We start from the raw sequence: 18,056 nt of genomic DNA, 5'->3' as shown, positions 1-18,056 counted from the left end.
ATTTAAGCATGAAGTTATTTACTCAGTTCGATGTTGGGATCTGAGTTAGTTTTCCTCTCCTCGTACAGTCGACTACGGGGAAAATTGATCTGTCAAAAACAGATGTCAAAATCAAAACATTGCGATTTTAATCATGTTTCCTGGCCCACAGACAAGGAAACCATGGGTGGCCCTCTTCCTTTTTCATTTTTTTTTTGTTATACATCTAAAAAAAAGGCTGGAATAAGTCAATAAGAAATTAATAAAGCACAAACCACAATGATACGTGCTTTAATGTATCAATGTTTCTTCTTCGTGACCTGTTTGGAGGTTAACAATGTCGTCGAAAAAACTACAGGATTATAGGTGGAGACAGGTAAGGAGTGCCTCCTCGTGGGAATAGTAGTGAAAATATTTAATGGGTCACGTCGAATTTTTGGGTGGTCCTGGTAACAGTAAATTGCCTGTTTACCGCATGTGTGCATTTGGTCTAGTGTGTCAATATTAGCCGTGTAAATAATAAGTGCTCTATTGAGGTTAGACAAACTGAACTCATGGATCTGCGTCAGTGATGCTTGGGCATTTACCAAGACATAGTTTCGAACATGCCTGACTTAAGAATTGCATCATTAGAGCAGTCCTTTTCAAGTGGCCTACGTGCAGGCGTTCTTAAAGGAATTTGAGTGCAAGAAGGGTCTCCTCAGCTTAAAACTTCCGCTTAATTCCGGGAGCCAGCCAAGCAGACTGTTTCACAACCGGCCTTCTCAAAGCTACTGCACTGAGACGCGCTGTGCGTCAACTTTAACACTTTTAGCTATGAGACTGCTGTGACAACTGTCACGTGCAGCCAATATGGCATCAGAGGAGGCTGGACACCCGTCACATGACAATATAGAATGGAATGGAATGGCATCTCGGTTTTAACAACATTCTCATGCCACGCAAGATAACATACTAACACGTTTTGAGATCATACCACAAGCAACACGTTCGGTCTTGTCACTCAGTTTCTAGAGTCAAAGGACAAATCTATTCGTCGACACAAATTTAATGCTTCAATATTACACCAGGTATGGCGCACTCACCTCCTGGCAATGTGGCCCGGATTCGATTCCCAGACTCGGCGTCATATGTCTGAGAGGTTTTTCTCCGGATACTCCGGTTTCCTATCTCCTCAAAAACCAATATTTGATTTGATTTTGCGTTAATTTTATATCAGTTTTCAGGATCTCCAATTTGTGTATCGCAATCTTTACCTGCGGTACGTATTTTTGTAACCTGACGAAGAATAACCATATTTAAGGTTTTGACGACATGTGACGACATGTGACGACAACACATCTGTGCATAGTTCGTCGTCTATCTTCACTAAAAAACCACTGCTACCAACTGGCCCAGTTGTAGGATACTTGAACCGCATTGTACTACCTGCGCAACATGGAAAAAATCAAGGAGTTCTTACGAAAGCATAAAGTTATATTTTAAAGTGATGAAGCCTTCTTTGCCGGAAGCCATCATGCGTTTTCCCCTGGGGTATCATTAATGGGAGACGCTTTGGTGTGCACGCAGGTGTTACATCGATTCCAGCCACGTCACTCCATCCAATAAGCCGCTTCTTCATAAGCATTATTTTTGTTTTCTCTCGGTACAATTGTAAGTACCAAGAGAAACTGGAAACAATGCTTATGCAAAATTTGGGGGACAATCAAAGAGTATTATGGTATTTTCCGAAGTGGCCTATAGAGCGTTTTCACGTGACGTCACGGCGGCCACGTTGGCGTTCCTCGACAGTGGAACGGCGGCCATGTTGGTTTTCCTAACTCATCCTGTCGGTTTTCACTGTCACAGGGTCACCCAACGTCAATTTTCGGAAAATATCTGTTCGGAAGACGATTTTAGATCTAGAATTTTCGGAACATTTGTAGTAAAATTTCTTGCTTGCCTGCCTGTCCTAGGATTTTCGAACATCTGAAAAATGGTATAATTGCCCATTTTTAACGGAATTTTGCCCCTAAAAAGGTCACCTAGAATTTTCGGGAGCCTTTTTTCTGGCTGAAATTTTTCGAAAAGGTAAGTTTTAATCCCTATAATTTCCGGATCACTTAACTTTCAGCTAGGTAATCCGAACAGATGAAAGATTTTTCAGGGGATAAAAATATGCCTATATCTACCGTTAAAATACTAAAATACGTTTGACAATGCTATGTTTCAGTGGTTTTGAACTATATTCTCGTTGGGTGCCCCTGACTGTCACACAATCATCAAAACCATTCAACAAATATAGTCAAGAATCGAAGAGATAAAAGAAGACGAATATTCAAACAGTCTCGCAAAGGTTCACTCGTGCGGGAGATATTCGAAGTGTTTTACTCAAATTTATAAGGCTTTGTATGGAGACGCCATGTTTGTGTCCCTCTCAGGGGCACAAATATGGCGGCCGGAAGATAACAAATACATGTCATCGAGTTTTGCTACAAAAAGCCAGTAGTCGTCTTCTGAGGGCTCATAAACATATGTATGAGTACTTATTTTCATACAAGGACTGCTCAGATTGCAAAATCTCAGCGGATAAGTCGCTATTTTAACCTACGTGAAACAGTGATAGCATTCTCGACCGCAATTTTAATATCGTGTCACGCAAAAGCTTAGAAATTCAACCTTGCTGTATCACAAGATTCCTCATTTTTTTGTTTTGATGACGTCACGGTGGAAAAACAAGGTTACTGATCATGTGAGTGAAAAATCTTCCATAATAACCAGTCCCACCTACCCTAATCACGAGTCATCGGATTCATTGACTTGGGAAAGGGGTATAACGTTTCTTTCGTTTTCAATCTGTTTTTTGTCCATTTTATTCATGTTGTGGTTGCTGTTGTTGTTGTTGTTGTAGCAGGGGGTCCTCCTATGTTTGTTGATCTTTTCCCTAATTCCACATTCCTCCTTAGTTAAAAGGTATGAAAAGACCGCCTGCAACAGTCAAACACATAGAGGATGGATTGCCCAGACAATTTTCCACTATGATTTTTAGCCATACTGTAATATGTTTTTATCCAGCAATCTGTTCGTACAATATGAGCTTATATTTCTTTGTCTCCAATTCATGAACAGTTTTATATTTTCCGAGATCTAGCGTAATCCATTTGCTCAGTTTTTCCATGAAACTGATTGAATATCTTATACAAAATTAAGGATAACTCTTTCTACAATACAAACATTGAATTGAATAAATAATGACTACTAAATCCGCGCAGTCCTTCGCACGTTAAATAGAGTAAGCCGTTTATGGGACAGAGCTCGAATTCAAGCTGTGCCAGGAAAGAACTATTGTTCTTTCAAATGTCCACAATATGTTCATCATCAAACCGTAGACATCTTTTCTCGGATTTCAGGTCTAATATTTTTTGAAGGACCTGTGTTTAAGGAAGACGTTTCTGTTGGCGAGTCCGCAATGTATGATGAGCTCGTTGGAACCAGTCTGGAAAGAGAAAGGAAGAGTTGGCGTTAGGAAATTAACGTTTTCCTAACACTGGAAGAGGAGAAGACTTTGTTTAGTTTAAAACTTCTCCCCACTTCTTTAGAATTAACTTAGCTTAAAGTAATCTTGAGAAATGAAACGACATGTTTTAGTTAAGCAAACAGGTTTCGGCAGGAAACATCTGCTATCATCAGTGCAAATACCACAAGTTATTGTGGAATGTTTTTATGAATGGAAGATCAAACAATTAAATGAAAAGAGCTTTCTAAACTTTCTGAAGTCTCGAAATGTGAAATGATCAACAACATCATCGCTGTTACACATGTATGAGGGCTACTTTAGCAGTAGCGAAATGAAAGCCGGAAAAATTCAGGCTTATATTCTGCAGTTCATTCACACACCCATTCTCCTAGTTGGCTAGATAGCACATCTCCGGAGCACATCTCCGGAAACGTAGAGGTCGTGAGTTCAAATTCCGTTCATTCATGAATATTTCAAGCTTTCATTTCGCAGGTGCTAAAGCAGTGGTCATAACCTCCGGCGGAGATGATCATTTCGAGACTATACATTATGTACTTCATACTTACTTTTTCTTGGAAGAGAAAAGCTGTTTCATCACGTCCTTGAATTTCCGCTTATTTTTCACTTCCACATCGTCACTGGCACGACCTTCACTACGAACAGACACTCTTCGTTTCTCAGGAGTATTTTCCATTTCTGCAGATATCCAGTCACCCCAACTCCTTCTACTTAACTGCGACAGTTTCCGTTGTGTTTCTCCAGAAGGAGACGTTACGTCAGTCAGTGAGTGACTCAATTTTTCGCCATTTTCCGGCGTTGAACGAGCACGAGACCTGGTTCTAAGCGTATTAGAAGGTGAACTTCCGGGTGTCTCAGAAACTCCCGAGTCAGCAAGACTCTCTTGTGAGATATGAGACAGACTTCTTTTACTCCCAGATAAAGGTGAAGAATCTGAAAACACGCTAGAGTTCCTTGAACAAACCGACAGTCCAGAAGTCCTCCTACGCATCGGCGGTAGATCTTGTCTTCGAATCCACACATCTGAATTTTCGATCGACTTTTCTTTAGTCAGACTTGGGTCAGATAAGACCTTGTCTCTCAGTACATTCTGTTCTTCTCTTAATTGAAAATTAGTCGGTAGCCCTAAGGAGACAGGGCGAGGTTTTAAGGGAAACGCCACAGCATTTTTTCTCATGCTTCTCCTCCTCGCTGGGCTGCATGGCGGTGTGCCGTAACCCTTTGTTATGTCTTTACTGTCGCATTGAACGTTTCCATTTTCATCCCGCAGGTTTTCCTGGCATTTGCCAATCATGTTTTTATCATGGCTATCTTCTTTTAAGTTAATTTCCCCATCATTTTTTAGAGGTTCCTCCGTTGATCGTCGCCATTTTTTAGATCTTCTTTGCAAGTTCTTTATGAAACTGTCGGCGGCCATTCGAAACACGTTTTGCCTGCGGAGTAAAAGATAATAATTTGTTAACTACATTAAGAGCAAAAAAAAAAAAAACTACATTAAGGGCCGAAGAAAATTTTGAGAGCCTTCCGACTTCCGGTCACTACAGCCAGAAGTCCCACGACCCTCAGCTTTCGCAATGTAGCCACGCCTTCCTCTTGGGTCATAACTACCAAATAACCTTATCTATATCTGAGCACAGTTACTAGGAGAAGAACCAAGACCACTCACTGCGGGGTGGGGGTGGGGTGGAGAGGAGAGGCGCTTTCAAATGTCCAGCATCCGATAACATTTAATCTCCCCAACGCATTTTCATATAGAATCAAGTTCCTTTACTCACCCGGGACTCTTGCTGTCTTCCGAATCTTCATAGTCCTCTTCTTTGATAGTAGCAAATTCTTCCTGTATGTCTCGCTCACAATGAGTCTCCACGTCTCCCGTGCTGGAAGCCAGGGATCTTGAATTTCCCTCAGGTTCACAAAATAGAGCAAGAGTAGGAGATCCCCTAACAACAAAAAAAGAATATGAATCAGTTACGGTGCATAACGAATATGGTCTACCTAATCAACTCGCCTTATATTTAGACCAGAATACTCCGAAAAATCCCTTTCAAAGCAATGTGGAGACCCAACAAGCTAAAGAAATAAACAGGACACAGGAAAGGTGAACGCAATTATTACTACCTACCCAACCCTTGAGAAAGGAATTAACTCTTAGATATTTTCATAGCGCTCTGAAAACTAAAGGGGGGGGGAGGGGAGTAAGGATGGCCCTATGGTAACGCTCGTGTCTCCTCCCGGAATCGCATCCTAAGTTCATATGTGGGCTGCATGAGTTTCAGTCGATCTCAATCTTACTCCGAGGGTTTTTCTCCGAGCACTCCAGTTTTCTTCCCTCAGCAAAAACGATTCCCAGCGTATTCCATCTGGCTGTGGTGCTGTACTCCGAGGTTATGCATGGGTCGTGTCCGATCTCGTTGAGCTGCGCTCTTAACAATTCAGTTTCTGACTGCGCCACAGAACGAAGAAGCAGTGGTCCAGCAGTTGACGCGCGCGACTTGTGTGCGCATGGTCCGGGTTAAATCACGTTCTAGCTACCAATTAAATAGATTTGAAAAGTTCTTTACTCCACTTTACACGCGCACAACATACCTTTCCTCCAAATTATCATGTTCGCGCTCGGGTGTTCCATCTCGCAAATTTATGATTTCTTGTCCACCCGACTCTGCTGGCAGTGTTGACACGCTGCTTGCTCCTAATGATATTCTGCTACAAAAAAAGGAAAAACAAAAGTTGAAAGAAGCAATATCGGGATGACCATGCATAGTTTAGATACTAATGGCAACAAGATGCGACAATGCAATGCGACAAGTAAATAAAGCGCAGCGCTCGGCACAAAAAGGCATCGCTAAAGAGACAGCAAAACCGTCCAGCAAAACAACATCAAAAAAGTGCACTTGAAGTGTTACAACTATTTGTGACCGAGATTGTAGAATTACAACAACACACTCTACATGATAAAAGCAGTGAGTTTGTATCAATACAAGGTCACCGGCAGCCTCGCAGCCATTCATAGGCCAGGTCACTGAGCAAACAACTGTAAAATGGCCTATTGTAAGCTGCAATGTACTGCAATAAAGAAATCTCCCCCCTGCCCCGACAATGATGTTAACTTTCAGTCAAAAGCCCCTCTTCTTGGCAAGTATTGCTATTTGTATCGCTATCTGCCTTGCCTTCCATACGTGAAAACACAGTGGTTATGAGCATCAGTGACGACACCTACATCAAGAGGAGACGGTATGGAGGACAAATCAATACACACTGACCTTTCACTTTCCAGTGAATTAAACTTGCCCTTGTGAAATTCTTTTCCTTTCTTTCTCAAATATCTGTAAATTAAAAGTGTTTCATGTTTATTCCTTTTTGTAGAGCAGTATTCAACGGGCCGGTGCGAAAAGCGGCATAAGTAAGTCAATACACCCTGCGAGCAGAGCCTCTCTAAAAACTCGCCAGAGGGCGAGCAAGAGAGGCTCTGCAGAACTCGGGTCAAGTCTTTAAGTCGCTGCAGCCCACGTTTCTGGGCTAATCACTCCGGTCAAACCGGTTTAGGCAGCGCGCACATCATATTTTTGACAAGGCGAAGATCAAAATCGACCCTTCAGTACGAAAATCATCATGGCGTCCATTTGACATAACTGACCGGCCAGACCAGGCATTTGAAAGGATTAACTCTACAACGCCTTCAAATTAACACACTTCGGGGATGATATATTCTCCTCCAAAAGAATGTGAGGGATTATCATGCAAGTGTTCCTTCAAATTGTTGCATTTTCTCAGCTGTTTTCTTTGCAAGCTGATGGGTCTGGCCGGCCAGTTCTTACAAAAGGAAAGCGCCCTAAGAGTGCGATGTGGGTTTGAAACTGTCTCCAAGCAACGGTTTGCGCATACTCAATAAAGACTTTAAACGATGTCTTTCTCGTCGAGTAAGGTCTCGGTAAAGATAAATTTGGGCGTCTCATAGCGAACGCTGATTGCCTCAGCATAATTGGCTTTCAAGTATGAGGCGGAGTTGTTCGGCAGACCGTTACCTGCACGCAAAATCTTCAAGCTCGATTTTCTAGGGGTTTATTTTGGAGGTTAACTATCAGTAGAGTTATTTCAGTAGAGTTATGACTTAGAGTTAGAGTTAACGACTTCCAAAATCCTGAATTCAAGATTTTGGAAGTCCAAAATTTTGAATTCCAAAATCTAGAATTCAGCATTTTGGCAGTCCAAATTCTTGAATTCATGATTTTGGCAGTCCAAAATCCTCAATTCTGGATTTTGGAAACTAAACTCTAACTCTACGACATAACTCTATGAAAATAACTCTAAGAATAGCTGTCCCCTTTATTTTGACGCCCAAATTACAAATTCTCGGACCTCCTGTCCCGACGGGTTTTAAGATATCGCTTCCAAATTTTCAATTCTAATAGATGAATGAACTACCCCAAATACCGTGTGAGGAATTTTTCGTTTGTCTTCGGAGACTGATTTTATATGAGAGTTTCGACTTTGGTGCGTGATATTTCCTTCAATTCTTCACATATCAAAATTCCTCACACGATGTTGGATTGCATTCATCTGTGACTAAGATGCAACAAAGTGGGGTTATTTTCGCAATTAAGTGAAGAGGCAGGAGCGTCTGCAGCAGACCCAGTCGTTTTGAGTTTGAGGCCTCAAAAAAAAAACGAAAACTTCATTCAAATAATTCAATCCATTACAGTATTAGCTTTAATATGATATTGACACTATACAAAAAATAGCGGCGCGACAATGCAGTTCGAATGAATTTACAGAATAATTGTGACGATTACACGTTTAATTGATGGCCTTTACTCACTTTCTTCTATAGCTCCGTCTCATATGTGAGTTGCTTGCCAGCTTACATGAATTCTGGATAGAATCGTTCAGAATATTGATCATCTGCTTCATTGTTTCCAGGGCACTCTCGATGTGGAAACTGTCAGGGTGACCAGGATCAGTGTGTTTTGAAAGTTGCTGCAAGTGTAATATAATCAAAGGTATCCTGTGGTAAGCTCGTGGAGTAAGTAAGATACTGCGTCAGGGAGGTGATATAGCGAATTATCAAGCCTATAGAGTGCTTACAAATGCAGTGTATTACATTATATTGAACGTATTTCATTGGTAGCCAAATAAGAGCATTCTTAACGACCATTTAACGAATGCATGAATGCGCCTGCCGCCTTAACGCGGACCATTTAACGAATGCATTAATGCGCCTGCCGAACTTGAGACGATCAGAAATCGAAATACAAATTTTCAATTGTTTACGCCTGACAGCCTGATTCGCCATCCATCCCGATAGCTCTCCACGAGCTAAAAACTCTATTTTAGGCTTCATGAAGGGTACTTTCCAAGAGAAAGAGAGAGAGAACCTTTACTGAACAGGCGCGCGGATTCGGTCCCCACAATCCCTTGCACCATTCTGTGCATGACCACCCAGCGGTACGGAGCAAATCGAAGGAAACACGTTCATTTGTTTCTCGAAAGTTCCAAAACTTTTCGGCCCCCAAAAAGTCAATTTCGAAACTACCAACCGCTTGTTTTAGCATGTTGGTCTTTTAAGTGTTTTCAAGATAACAAAAGGAAAAATGATCAAGTTTTGGAGTTAAATGACATAATAATAGATACATAGGGAACTTTGATAACCGAACTGAGAAGGCCCGGCAAATTGCGGGACTTTCGAGAAACAGACCCTAGATAAACAAATCGAGATCCTGTTCCCAGGCAATCGTTTTTACTCAACTTTCGCTTGCATTAAGACGGTGACACCTGACTGGTTTTACACAAAGAAATTTTTGGTTCTTGAGACAAATCAAAACAACTTAGTAATATTGAATCTTGTTTTTATAAGCTTGAAAGGGAAAACCGGAAAAATCTCTAGGAGCAAAGCAGATAAGCAACAAACTCAACCCTCATGAGGCGCCACCGAACCCAGGATTCAAACCAAAGTCGCAAATCATGAACCACGAGAGGAAAGTGCTGCCATGTATTCACTACTGCGCCAACCGCGCAACGACAGCTGTCTACATAATATTGATCCTTGTGCGCTGCAATTTCCATTTCCATGATGGGTGAAATAGCCACAAAACTGCATTAAAACTGTCGTCCCATCATTTCCCACTCCGGGTGACAAGTTTGTTCAACTAGTTCTATTTTGCCATGCAGTTATCTCAAAGCGATCACTGAGTTCAATCTGAGATGCAACCTGACTGCTTCTAACAGCACTGTCTACTTATTTCAAATTATTATTGGCCGGGAAAGGTAACTTACCCTAAGAAGAAGAACGTATCTCGGTAATCGCTGAATCGGAGTGAGAAGAAACGCTGGCAAATCTAGACCCTCGCATTCCGTATTTGAAGAACAATTCTAAAACAGAGAGTAGATGTTATTGTCCTTTTAGCTTATATCAAACAAAAGAAGAAAAAGGAAGCAAAGGAATTCATCAAGAAGTGCTGACTAAAGATTCAAAGCGATAGGAATTGCGCGCAATAGCAGCTTGCTCAATGGATGCATGCGTTCAAATAAATAGCGTGGTTTTTTGCACCCAAATCGAGTTTAATACTGTGCCTTTGCCACAGAAAATGCTCAAATGCAGTCTCACAATTTCATTTTGCTCACTGGACGAGACATGGTGCTGTTTGCAGACTTTTCTGAAAAAGGGTGAGACTCCAGTCAAATGGGATCTATTATTGAAAGGATATTGGATGCACATGTGGAAAACCCAATCCATTGCATATGGTCCCACTGCTTGTCTTTTGTAATAGAAAAGGTCATTTACTATAATATACACTCAATCTTAACGTAAACAATTTGTTCGATTTACCTGTAAAAATTTTCTAAATTTTTGGGATCCCCTTAAAGCTTTGTTTATCACGCCAATCGCTTTGGGAAAGTTGTTCACGTAATTGGAATAGATTCTTAGCACATCAACCTGAAAATGAAACGAATTAGTTTGTGTAAGAAATACGAACATCTCAGTTTGATCAATTGACATTTTGGTCCCAGCATTGCAAGCTGGTTTAATGACGTAACTCGCCAAAGTCTCCCGTAGCTCATTGGTTAGGGTTTAGAAGGTAGTGCCGCAACGCCCTCCCCATGGTCTCTCATCTCCCCACCCCAGGGGTTGGTAGTGTGGTCCAGTGGTTAGGGCGCTTGCCTTCACATCCCGGGTTCAAGACCCGTTGTGACCACTCGTTGAATTTGATCCTGGTAGTCCTTGGTTCAACTTCGGGGCTGCCTTTGTAAACAGCCAACTGGTTTGCTTCCGGCCAGTTGGGATTCTTAGTAACAGTTGCTGGACAGGTGTTGTTGTTCTGTTCTGCCGTTTCGTTGAGTGTATTTTACTGGTCCTCAAAAGACCCTATGGGGAGTGGTCAATTAAGTATGTAAGTATGTATTGGTAGAGCATCCTTGAGGTCATAGGTCAAACACGCATTCGGAGCATTCAGATTTTTTGCGTGTATGCGCGATTCCGATCCTCGATATTTAAATAAATGACTTTTTTATTTACCACGTCACTCAAAAACAATAGCCACAATGCTTACGCAAGACGCATGAAAACTATACGTCGTTTATGGCATAGCACTGGTTCAGTGATGAAGCATCAAAGCGACAAAGCAATCGGAAGGTTAGCCGGTTCGACTGCTGTCGAAAGCTCTCGGATTCTCTCTCCGAGCATGCCTGAATCATTCGTGTTAAATACTTTATTTTTGTCACGAACGGTTGTGTTGTAACTGTTCGTAATTTTCTTTCAATTAATGATAAAAAATCAAAATCAACGTAATCAGTCACTCTTGCATTATCGCGTAATTCAGTTATTCACCCTCCCCAAACATGTATCGGTACTCTTTGCAAAGGTTAGTTGACACTTACGTGGTACGAACTGCTCAGTTTGGTAAAAATGTCTCCCACGATGCCTTGAAATTTCCAGTTTTGAAGTCTCGCTTCCAAATCTTTCATAAAAAGCGTATGACTTTCAAGGATCTGGCCGAGTTCTTCAGGGAAAAGCACGCTAGACAAAGAAAATAAAAGAAAAATATGGAATATGGCATATGGAACTAAGCTCTATGGAACCAAGTTATAGGGTCATTAAAAAGTTGGGAAATTAAAGCTAGCGGATTTTGAATTATTTCGAATTGTTGGGAGAAGTAAGCTCGGCAGATGTTAAATGGTGTTGGCAATGGGTATGCAAACCAATGCAAAAACTCCCAACAATGTAAAGATGTGCAGCGGATTATGGGAAGGACTGCTGCCATCTTGTTTTCAACATGTTAATGCATGGCTATCTCCATGGAGACCATACCTAATGTCTGTGCGCGCGGCCCCAGCAATTTTGAAAGAGCTGCGCACACGGAGCCAACATTGTTGCGCTATGCTTCGGCGATCATGGAGCAAAAGAAATGTTGGGCGTTGTTGGTTCAAAAGTTTGACCAGTTTCAAACTTTGTGAAACAACTCCCAACAACATTCACCATGGTGTGCAAACATTCTCGTGCCAAGAGCCCTCCGTATCTTTAAGGCGAAACGTTTCGCCGACCACGTGACATAAAGAAACGGAGGGCTCTGGGGACGAGAATGGGTGTGCAAACGGACGCAACATGAAACAGCCAACAATGTCGGGACTTGTCGGCCAACAACGTCGGGAGTTGTCGGCCAACAATGTCGGGAGTTGTCGGCCAACAATGTTGCGTCCGTTTTCACGGAGCCTTGGGCTATGTTTTCCTCTTAAAAAAAGGTTGAAATAGTCGTAAAACGGAATACTGAAGATCGTCAATAAAGATGACAGCAATTAAGGAGTAATCAGAGAAGACAGCAATAAAAGCAAGGTGACACACGCTAACACCAACCCGGTGTGGCCAACACATCACGCATGCGCACAACCATTTCACCCGGTCAATTAGCAGCCATGGACAGCTGTTTCGGCCTTTTGGGCCTCATCAGCATGGCGTAGCTAACATACCAGGCTATTTTTTTGATATTGTGTAAACAATTAAATTTACATGGATGATCGATACAATGTATGTTTTCAACAAACAATGTTCAGTTAATTAATATATAATTGCAAGCTTGTGTACTTAAAACAGCTAATAGCTTCTTGGAAGACCCTAAAACAACATCAGAAATGGCCTATGTACTTACTTCATTTCTTTAGGATGGATAAGGTTGGTTTCTCTCACTGGTTTTTCAAACACCTAAACAACAAAAAATGAGCCGTTTTAGTTGTCACGTGGTTGTATGGCTGTAAGCAAGAATAAACTCTTTATTTCAGTGTGAGCAAGCAATTTGCGAAGCCAAGTTAACATCATTCCTTAGAAAAAGGTAAATCCCATTTTTTTCCGTTTCGCGAAGATTACAAAAATCCATTACATCGAAACTGCTGTACCACTGAGAAGCACTCTTAGAATGAATCAGAATTTACCGTATCCCATCTTCAGTTGAGTAAGAATGTGCTCCTCTTTTTCTCCTTCAAATTTCAAATCTCATTTTTTAACCTAGTCGACCTGAAGTTTGGTCTACAGTAGCTAAAACGTTTGTAGATTTTGTTTTATTGCCGGTGGTTTTGAAGATGAACGGGCAAGAAATTCCCTCTGCAGTGCGTTCTGTCTCCAAACAAGCGTCGATGAGAGTTTAGAGTTCCCCGGACTTCATCAGTAATGTTGAAAGACACTCAATTCTCTAACTTTTCCACTATTTTTTCTATTTTCGAAGTAAGGTAGGACGATTGAGTTTTCCAGTTTCTTATTGTAAATATTGACAATTCTTAATTTAAGAGGCCTTATCATTTTCCATTTTGACCAAATTACTGAGAGTGCGAGGAGTAATTACGAAGCTATATCGTACCTCTTTTAGGGTCCTAAGGCAAGACAGATATTTTTTCTCTGTATCAAGGATCTCTTTGGCGACTTGATATCTCCTCTCTATACCAAGGAAAGAAACATGAACATTTACTATCAATTTGTCAACATTTGGCATTTGATTTCGTGCCGTAAATGGCACGATGTTTACCACATGAAATAAACCAAACACCCACAAGGCTAGTAAAGCTTAGGTTACAAGATAATAAGAAACTCTATTTATCCACGGTGATGAATACCGTCTTTAGCTTGAGATGGGCGTGTTTATTACAACAGAGTTGAATCCGAGGCTAACGAGGCAATTGCAGTTGAACCCGTCAACCACATACAAATTCGACGCTCTAATCACAAGTGTCAAACTACCTCCTTCCACGTCTGTTACAGGACACGTTGTCGAAGTTTCCCGAGTCACTTACCGAAAAATCAAGCAAGCTTTCTACATAGACAATGTGGCACAACACAGAGGAAACGTGTCGATTATCTTGGCAAATTATACATAAGTCTCTTTCTGCTTGTCATTTTAACTGTTGCATAATAAATACAGACAAGGAATTGAGTCGCAATATACTTAATGAGGAAAATTTTAATGTTGAAAGACGACATAATATGGATAATATTCGGCCGACACTTTCACAATTTTAACACAGCCAACTTGACGTTGACTTTTTTTTTCACGTCCTGTCGTTGCGACTTCAGGAAGTATCGCCAATATGACTACCGAATCAAAAATCCGTTTTCTGAAACTATATATATTGAACCAGAAAGGATTGCACCAAATTAGATTGAAGCGATAAAACAGAAACTTTATCCTTTTCAAAACTTCTGTCATTTTTAATCTGCTTTAAATTGGTAAATCGACTAATTTTCGACTTTTATTTTGATAATAAAATAGCATTTTAATGTGTATTTGATAGCATCAGTACAACTGAAGGTTACGACCATAAACGAAACAGAACATATGAAAGATGAAATTAAAGATTATTATCAACTTTATATTTGATTCAATAGGCACAGCAGAAATTTTCCAAAAAAATTGGACACCTGCGCAGTTAGTATGAGGTAAGGGAAAACAAAATTATAATTGGTAATTGACAATATAGATTGTGAAAACTGAATATGATGATCACAAAAACTACAATATGATATAAGTTTAATCAAATTGATTCTTGTAGAAACAAATTAAGAATATCTACTGATTACATTGAATGCTTAGCGAGAACGTTACAGTTCCTTGCCAAACTGACCGCACTTTGTAAGGAGACGTAGGGCAACATGGCTTTACTCTTCGTTTACAATTATCATTGCCTAATGGACCATTGAGTGCAAACAGATGAAATACAGGGCCCATTGAATCAAGGGTTAGGCCAATTAGGTATTTTCTAATAAAATTCAAGGGCCAAGTTACTAAGACAAACAAAAGTAAACACAATGTTTCCAAGTTGCAAATGACAAGCTTTCCAGACACGTGTCGCCGACACGTGTCTGAAGGATGAAACTGACCTTTGAAATGTATGATATATGCACACAACTGACCCCCTTGTTCATGTCTCTTTAATTTCTTGCCTCACTATAACTTAATTTTTGCCCCATAAGGCTCACTTGGTACAGAACAGTCTCATCCGTGTGTTTTAAGGGTTTTCACTCGTCTTTAAGGAGTCATTTTCTTGTTGTATTTAAATTTCATGCGAACGTCACCTCTTGATCAGTAATATCCAATCTTTTGTGTCTTGAAGTATTTTTCGTCTGATAGGCCTCGATCCGTTTTTTTTTTTTTTTTTTTCAATAAGGATTTCACTGTTCACAAACGCGCGTTTTACAATTAGTGTTGTTTTGTTTTGGTTCTTAAGTTATTCCCGAGCAGGCAATTAAAACAAAACGTAATTAACAACTCTTAAATCGTTTGTGAAGCACATCCGCAGAACCTTCTTACAATCTGAAATCCGGCCTTTGAGATACTTCGAACATTAGAAAGAATTCTCAAAGGATTAACAGCCAATGACTAAAACGAGTTGTTCGAACCAATCAACAAAATTTTGCAGCTATAAATCAGATTTAATAAACATCAGTTAGAGCCTTGAAAAAATTACTCTCTGCTTGAAGCAACTCGGCACATTTGTAACGAAAAACAGGAATACAGAAACATACCGTCCTTCTTGCAGCGCATGGCCGATGCTTGGAAAGTGAACGTGTTCCGTCTTTCAATCCTTGGTCTTGAAATTTCTTCCACGAATGCAGGAAGGACAAGATTGGCTAGCATTTCATGCTTGGCTTTTGCTTGTATACTGCGATTATGATCTGTGTTCAAAAGTAAATACACCAGTTGAAAACACTTGACTGCCAGACCCTTGGGGCCTATATTTAGTGACCCCCAATCAAGATCTGGACGAAACGTTCTGCTCATGCGCAGTGGCGAGGATGAGTTGTTTGTTTCAGAATCAACAGTTCTTGGTACTTGGAGCTCCAAGCACTGAACGACGCTGACCGAATTTTACAGCTAAAGTAAGGGTATGCTAGTCTTTTTCGTCTGATTAGGATATTTTAAAACTATAATTCTGAGCCGGGATCCTAACGAGGGCCTAAAATTCGAAAGAGTTCCTTTAGAATCTCTTCACAATGACAAATAGACACTATTAGCTCAGTTGGTATAAACAAATTTAGCACACCATTCCCTAGAACAGACCGACGACTTTAAATATTCCTTTTCGCGGTGGTCTTATCACGTGCGAAACATGTTTCAACAACTTTTGTGACCTAACATTAGAGATACATTAAAAACAGATCTCAAAACGTCACATATTACACACCAATCGTGAGCACAATGGAGGTCGCAATTATGTGAAACGACTCTTACGATTAAAAGAAGGCATATTACGTGTAACAAAGTTAGTATTACCGTCCAATAGTTTCGAAGTTCAGTCTCCGTGACCCGTTCCTGCTGGTGAGAGGCGAAATGGCATCTCTTCACCAACATAAATCATCTATATCCACGTTTATATTAGCCATTATACAATTATCTAATTATAGGAATTGATATTAAAGTGCACCTAGCCCCAAAATATTTTTTTCGCTAAAATGAATCTTTGCAACCGTTCGAAACGCATTGCGGCCATTTTTTCATTTTTCTAACAAATCCTGGCATTTTATAGGCTTCGAAAGTTGCGAAAATCCAAGCATCTTTTGTTCACGACCGAGTCAGAAGGGGAGTGGGTCTATTCCTGGTTTGATGTCACAATCTACTTTGCATGCATTTTTACAAAGAGTTAATGCAATGTAAATCAGTTTGTGACGTCAAATCAGGAATAGACCCACTCCCCTTCTGACTCGGTCGTGAACAAAAGATGCTTGGATTTTCGCAACTTTCGAAGCCTATAAAATGCCAGGATTTGTTAGAAAAATGAAAAAATGGCCGCAATGCGTTTCGAGCAGTTGCAAAGATTCATTTTAGCGAAAAAAATATTTTGGGGTTAGGTGCACTTTAACGAAAGCACAACATTGATAATAACACTAGCCAATTTCCCTGCGGGTAAACGCAAGATTTACTGATGTAAAATAGCGTTTTAATGAAGATTCGCCGATTTTACCTTTAAAAACTTTAGTACCTTAATTGATGAATAGATATGGTTAAGTAACCGAGAACAATAGCATATTCTCAAAGCAAAGTCTAGTTTAGTGGACTGAAGAGTCTTTTCGTTTTCCAAAGAAACAAAAATGTTAGATTGTTACTTTGCACGTGCCGGGATTCGTTCAGCTACCAGTCCACCCTCGAATTTTCAAGCAGCCAATGCGATCGATATATCAATATTCACACATGACTACGAGGCTTTATGGTTAAATTTGAATATTCTTTTGTTTAGAAATATCCCTTGAGACTTGCGAGACAAAGAAAAAAGAACGAGGCGTGTGAAGCAATAAATGGCAGTCGTCCCACTGAAAGATCTCCACCTAGCACACTCCTGTTTAAAAGTCAAATAATCCAGACAAATTAAAACCACAGCTAATCTACAAGGCAACATTTCAGGAATAGTCACTATAATAAGTTACAACTGAATAACCAAGGATAAAGTGAGCAAGATAGCGTTAATTAACATGTTTTCTCGCATCACCGTTTCATGTGATATCTTAATTAATCGACGTTTTACAATTATTTTCGGAGACAATTTTCTTCAACAAATCTGTTATGAATAACTTGATTATTGATCCTTTCCCACAACGTTTATTGCATCCAACATATACTTCATTTTGCTTCTCTGTTTCATTGTATAAACGTCCGTTAAATTCATTTATCTTTCCGGATGAGACGACTTTTTGTAATGATAATCTCCAGTTCTTTTTGCTAATAATTCAGCTTAAGGCATTTTCGCTCAAATTCGCTCCTGGTACATTTTTTTGTTTCATAACTTCTAGTCAATCTGTAACAGGTCCGGCCTTGTTTTCGTTATTCAACCAACGCATGAATGTTCTCGGACGCTGTCAATACCACCACAGATCAAGATCGCCCTTTATAACTTCAAAATTGACCATTTGTGCTTTTAATATATACCTTTTTTTTTCGTTCGAAGGGGGGTGGGGATTAAGTTGAAGAGTTCACGGATCGGCTTAGACAGTAGATCTTACCCTCATTGCGCCTGTTATTAAAGAGACGATAAGGCTACATTGCAGGAAGGATAAGAGATAATAATGAGTTGCAACCCTCTTATGATAACTGGTATT

General features: G+C 40.3%; 1 protein-coding gene across 9 annotated transcripts in view; it reads right to left on the bottom strand.

Moving 5' to 3' along the window:
* Window positions 1–2,587: 2,587 nt before the first annotated feature.
* The window catches only part of LOC137978836 (uncharacterized), a 46,207-nt gene continuing 30,738 nt past the window's right edge, over window positions 2,588–18,056 (bottom strand). For 2 of the 9 annotated variants that reach the window (XM_068825936.1, XM_068825939.1), the window contains 12 exons: window positions 15,492–15,641; window positions 13,333–13,409; window positions 12,631–12,683; window positions 11,366–11,504; window positions 10,317–10,424; window positions 9,764–9,859; window positions 8,310–8,467; window positions 6,754–6,816; window positions 6,080–6,196; window positions 5,269–5,433; window positions 4,042–4,926; window positions 2,588–3,454 (listed from right to left, as the gene is read on the bottom strand). In XM_068825936.1, the coding sequence (XP_068682037.1) occupies window positions 3,337–3,454; window positions 4,042–4,926; window positions 5,269–5,433; window positions 6,080–6,196; window positions 6,754–6,816; window positions 8,310–8,467; window positions 9,764–9,859; window positions 10,317–10,424; window positions 11,366–11,504; window positions 12,631–12,683; window positions 13,333–13,409; window positions 15,492–15,641 (2,129 nt within the window). In that variant the 3' untranslated portion in view covers window positions 2,588–3,336. The remainder of the gene's footprint in view (window positions 3,455–4,041; window positions 4,927–5,268; window positions 5,434–6,079; window positions 6,197–6,753; window positions 6,817–8,309; window positions 8,468–9,763; window positions 9,860–10,316; window positions 10,425–11,365; window positions 11,505–12,630; window positions 12,684–13,332; window positions 13,410–15,491; window positions 15,642–18,056) is intronic. The other 7 variants (XM_068825934.1, XM_068825933.1, XM_068825935.1 and 4 more) reach the window with 7 other exon arrangements.

The sequence above is a fragment of the Montipora foliosa genome, chromosome 12 (assembly GCF_036669935.1).
Source record: "Montipora foliosa isolate CH-2021 chromosome 12, ASM3666993v2, whole genome shotgun sequence".
NCBI classification, from domain to species: domain Eukaryota; kingdom Metazoa; phylum Cnidaria; class Anthozoa; order Scleractinia; family Acroporidae; genus Montipora; species Montipora foliosa.
The sequence above is the reverse complement of the archived record's forward strand: the minus strand, read 5'-3'. Positions and strand labels throughout refer to the sequence as shown.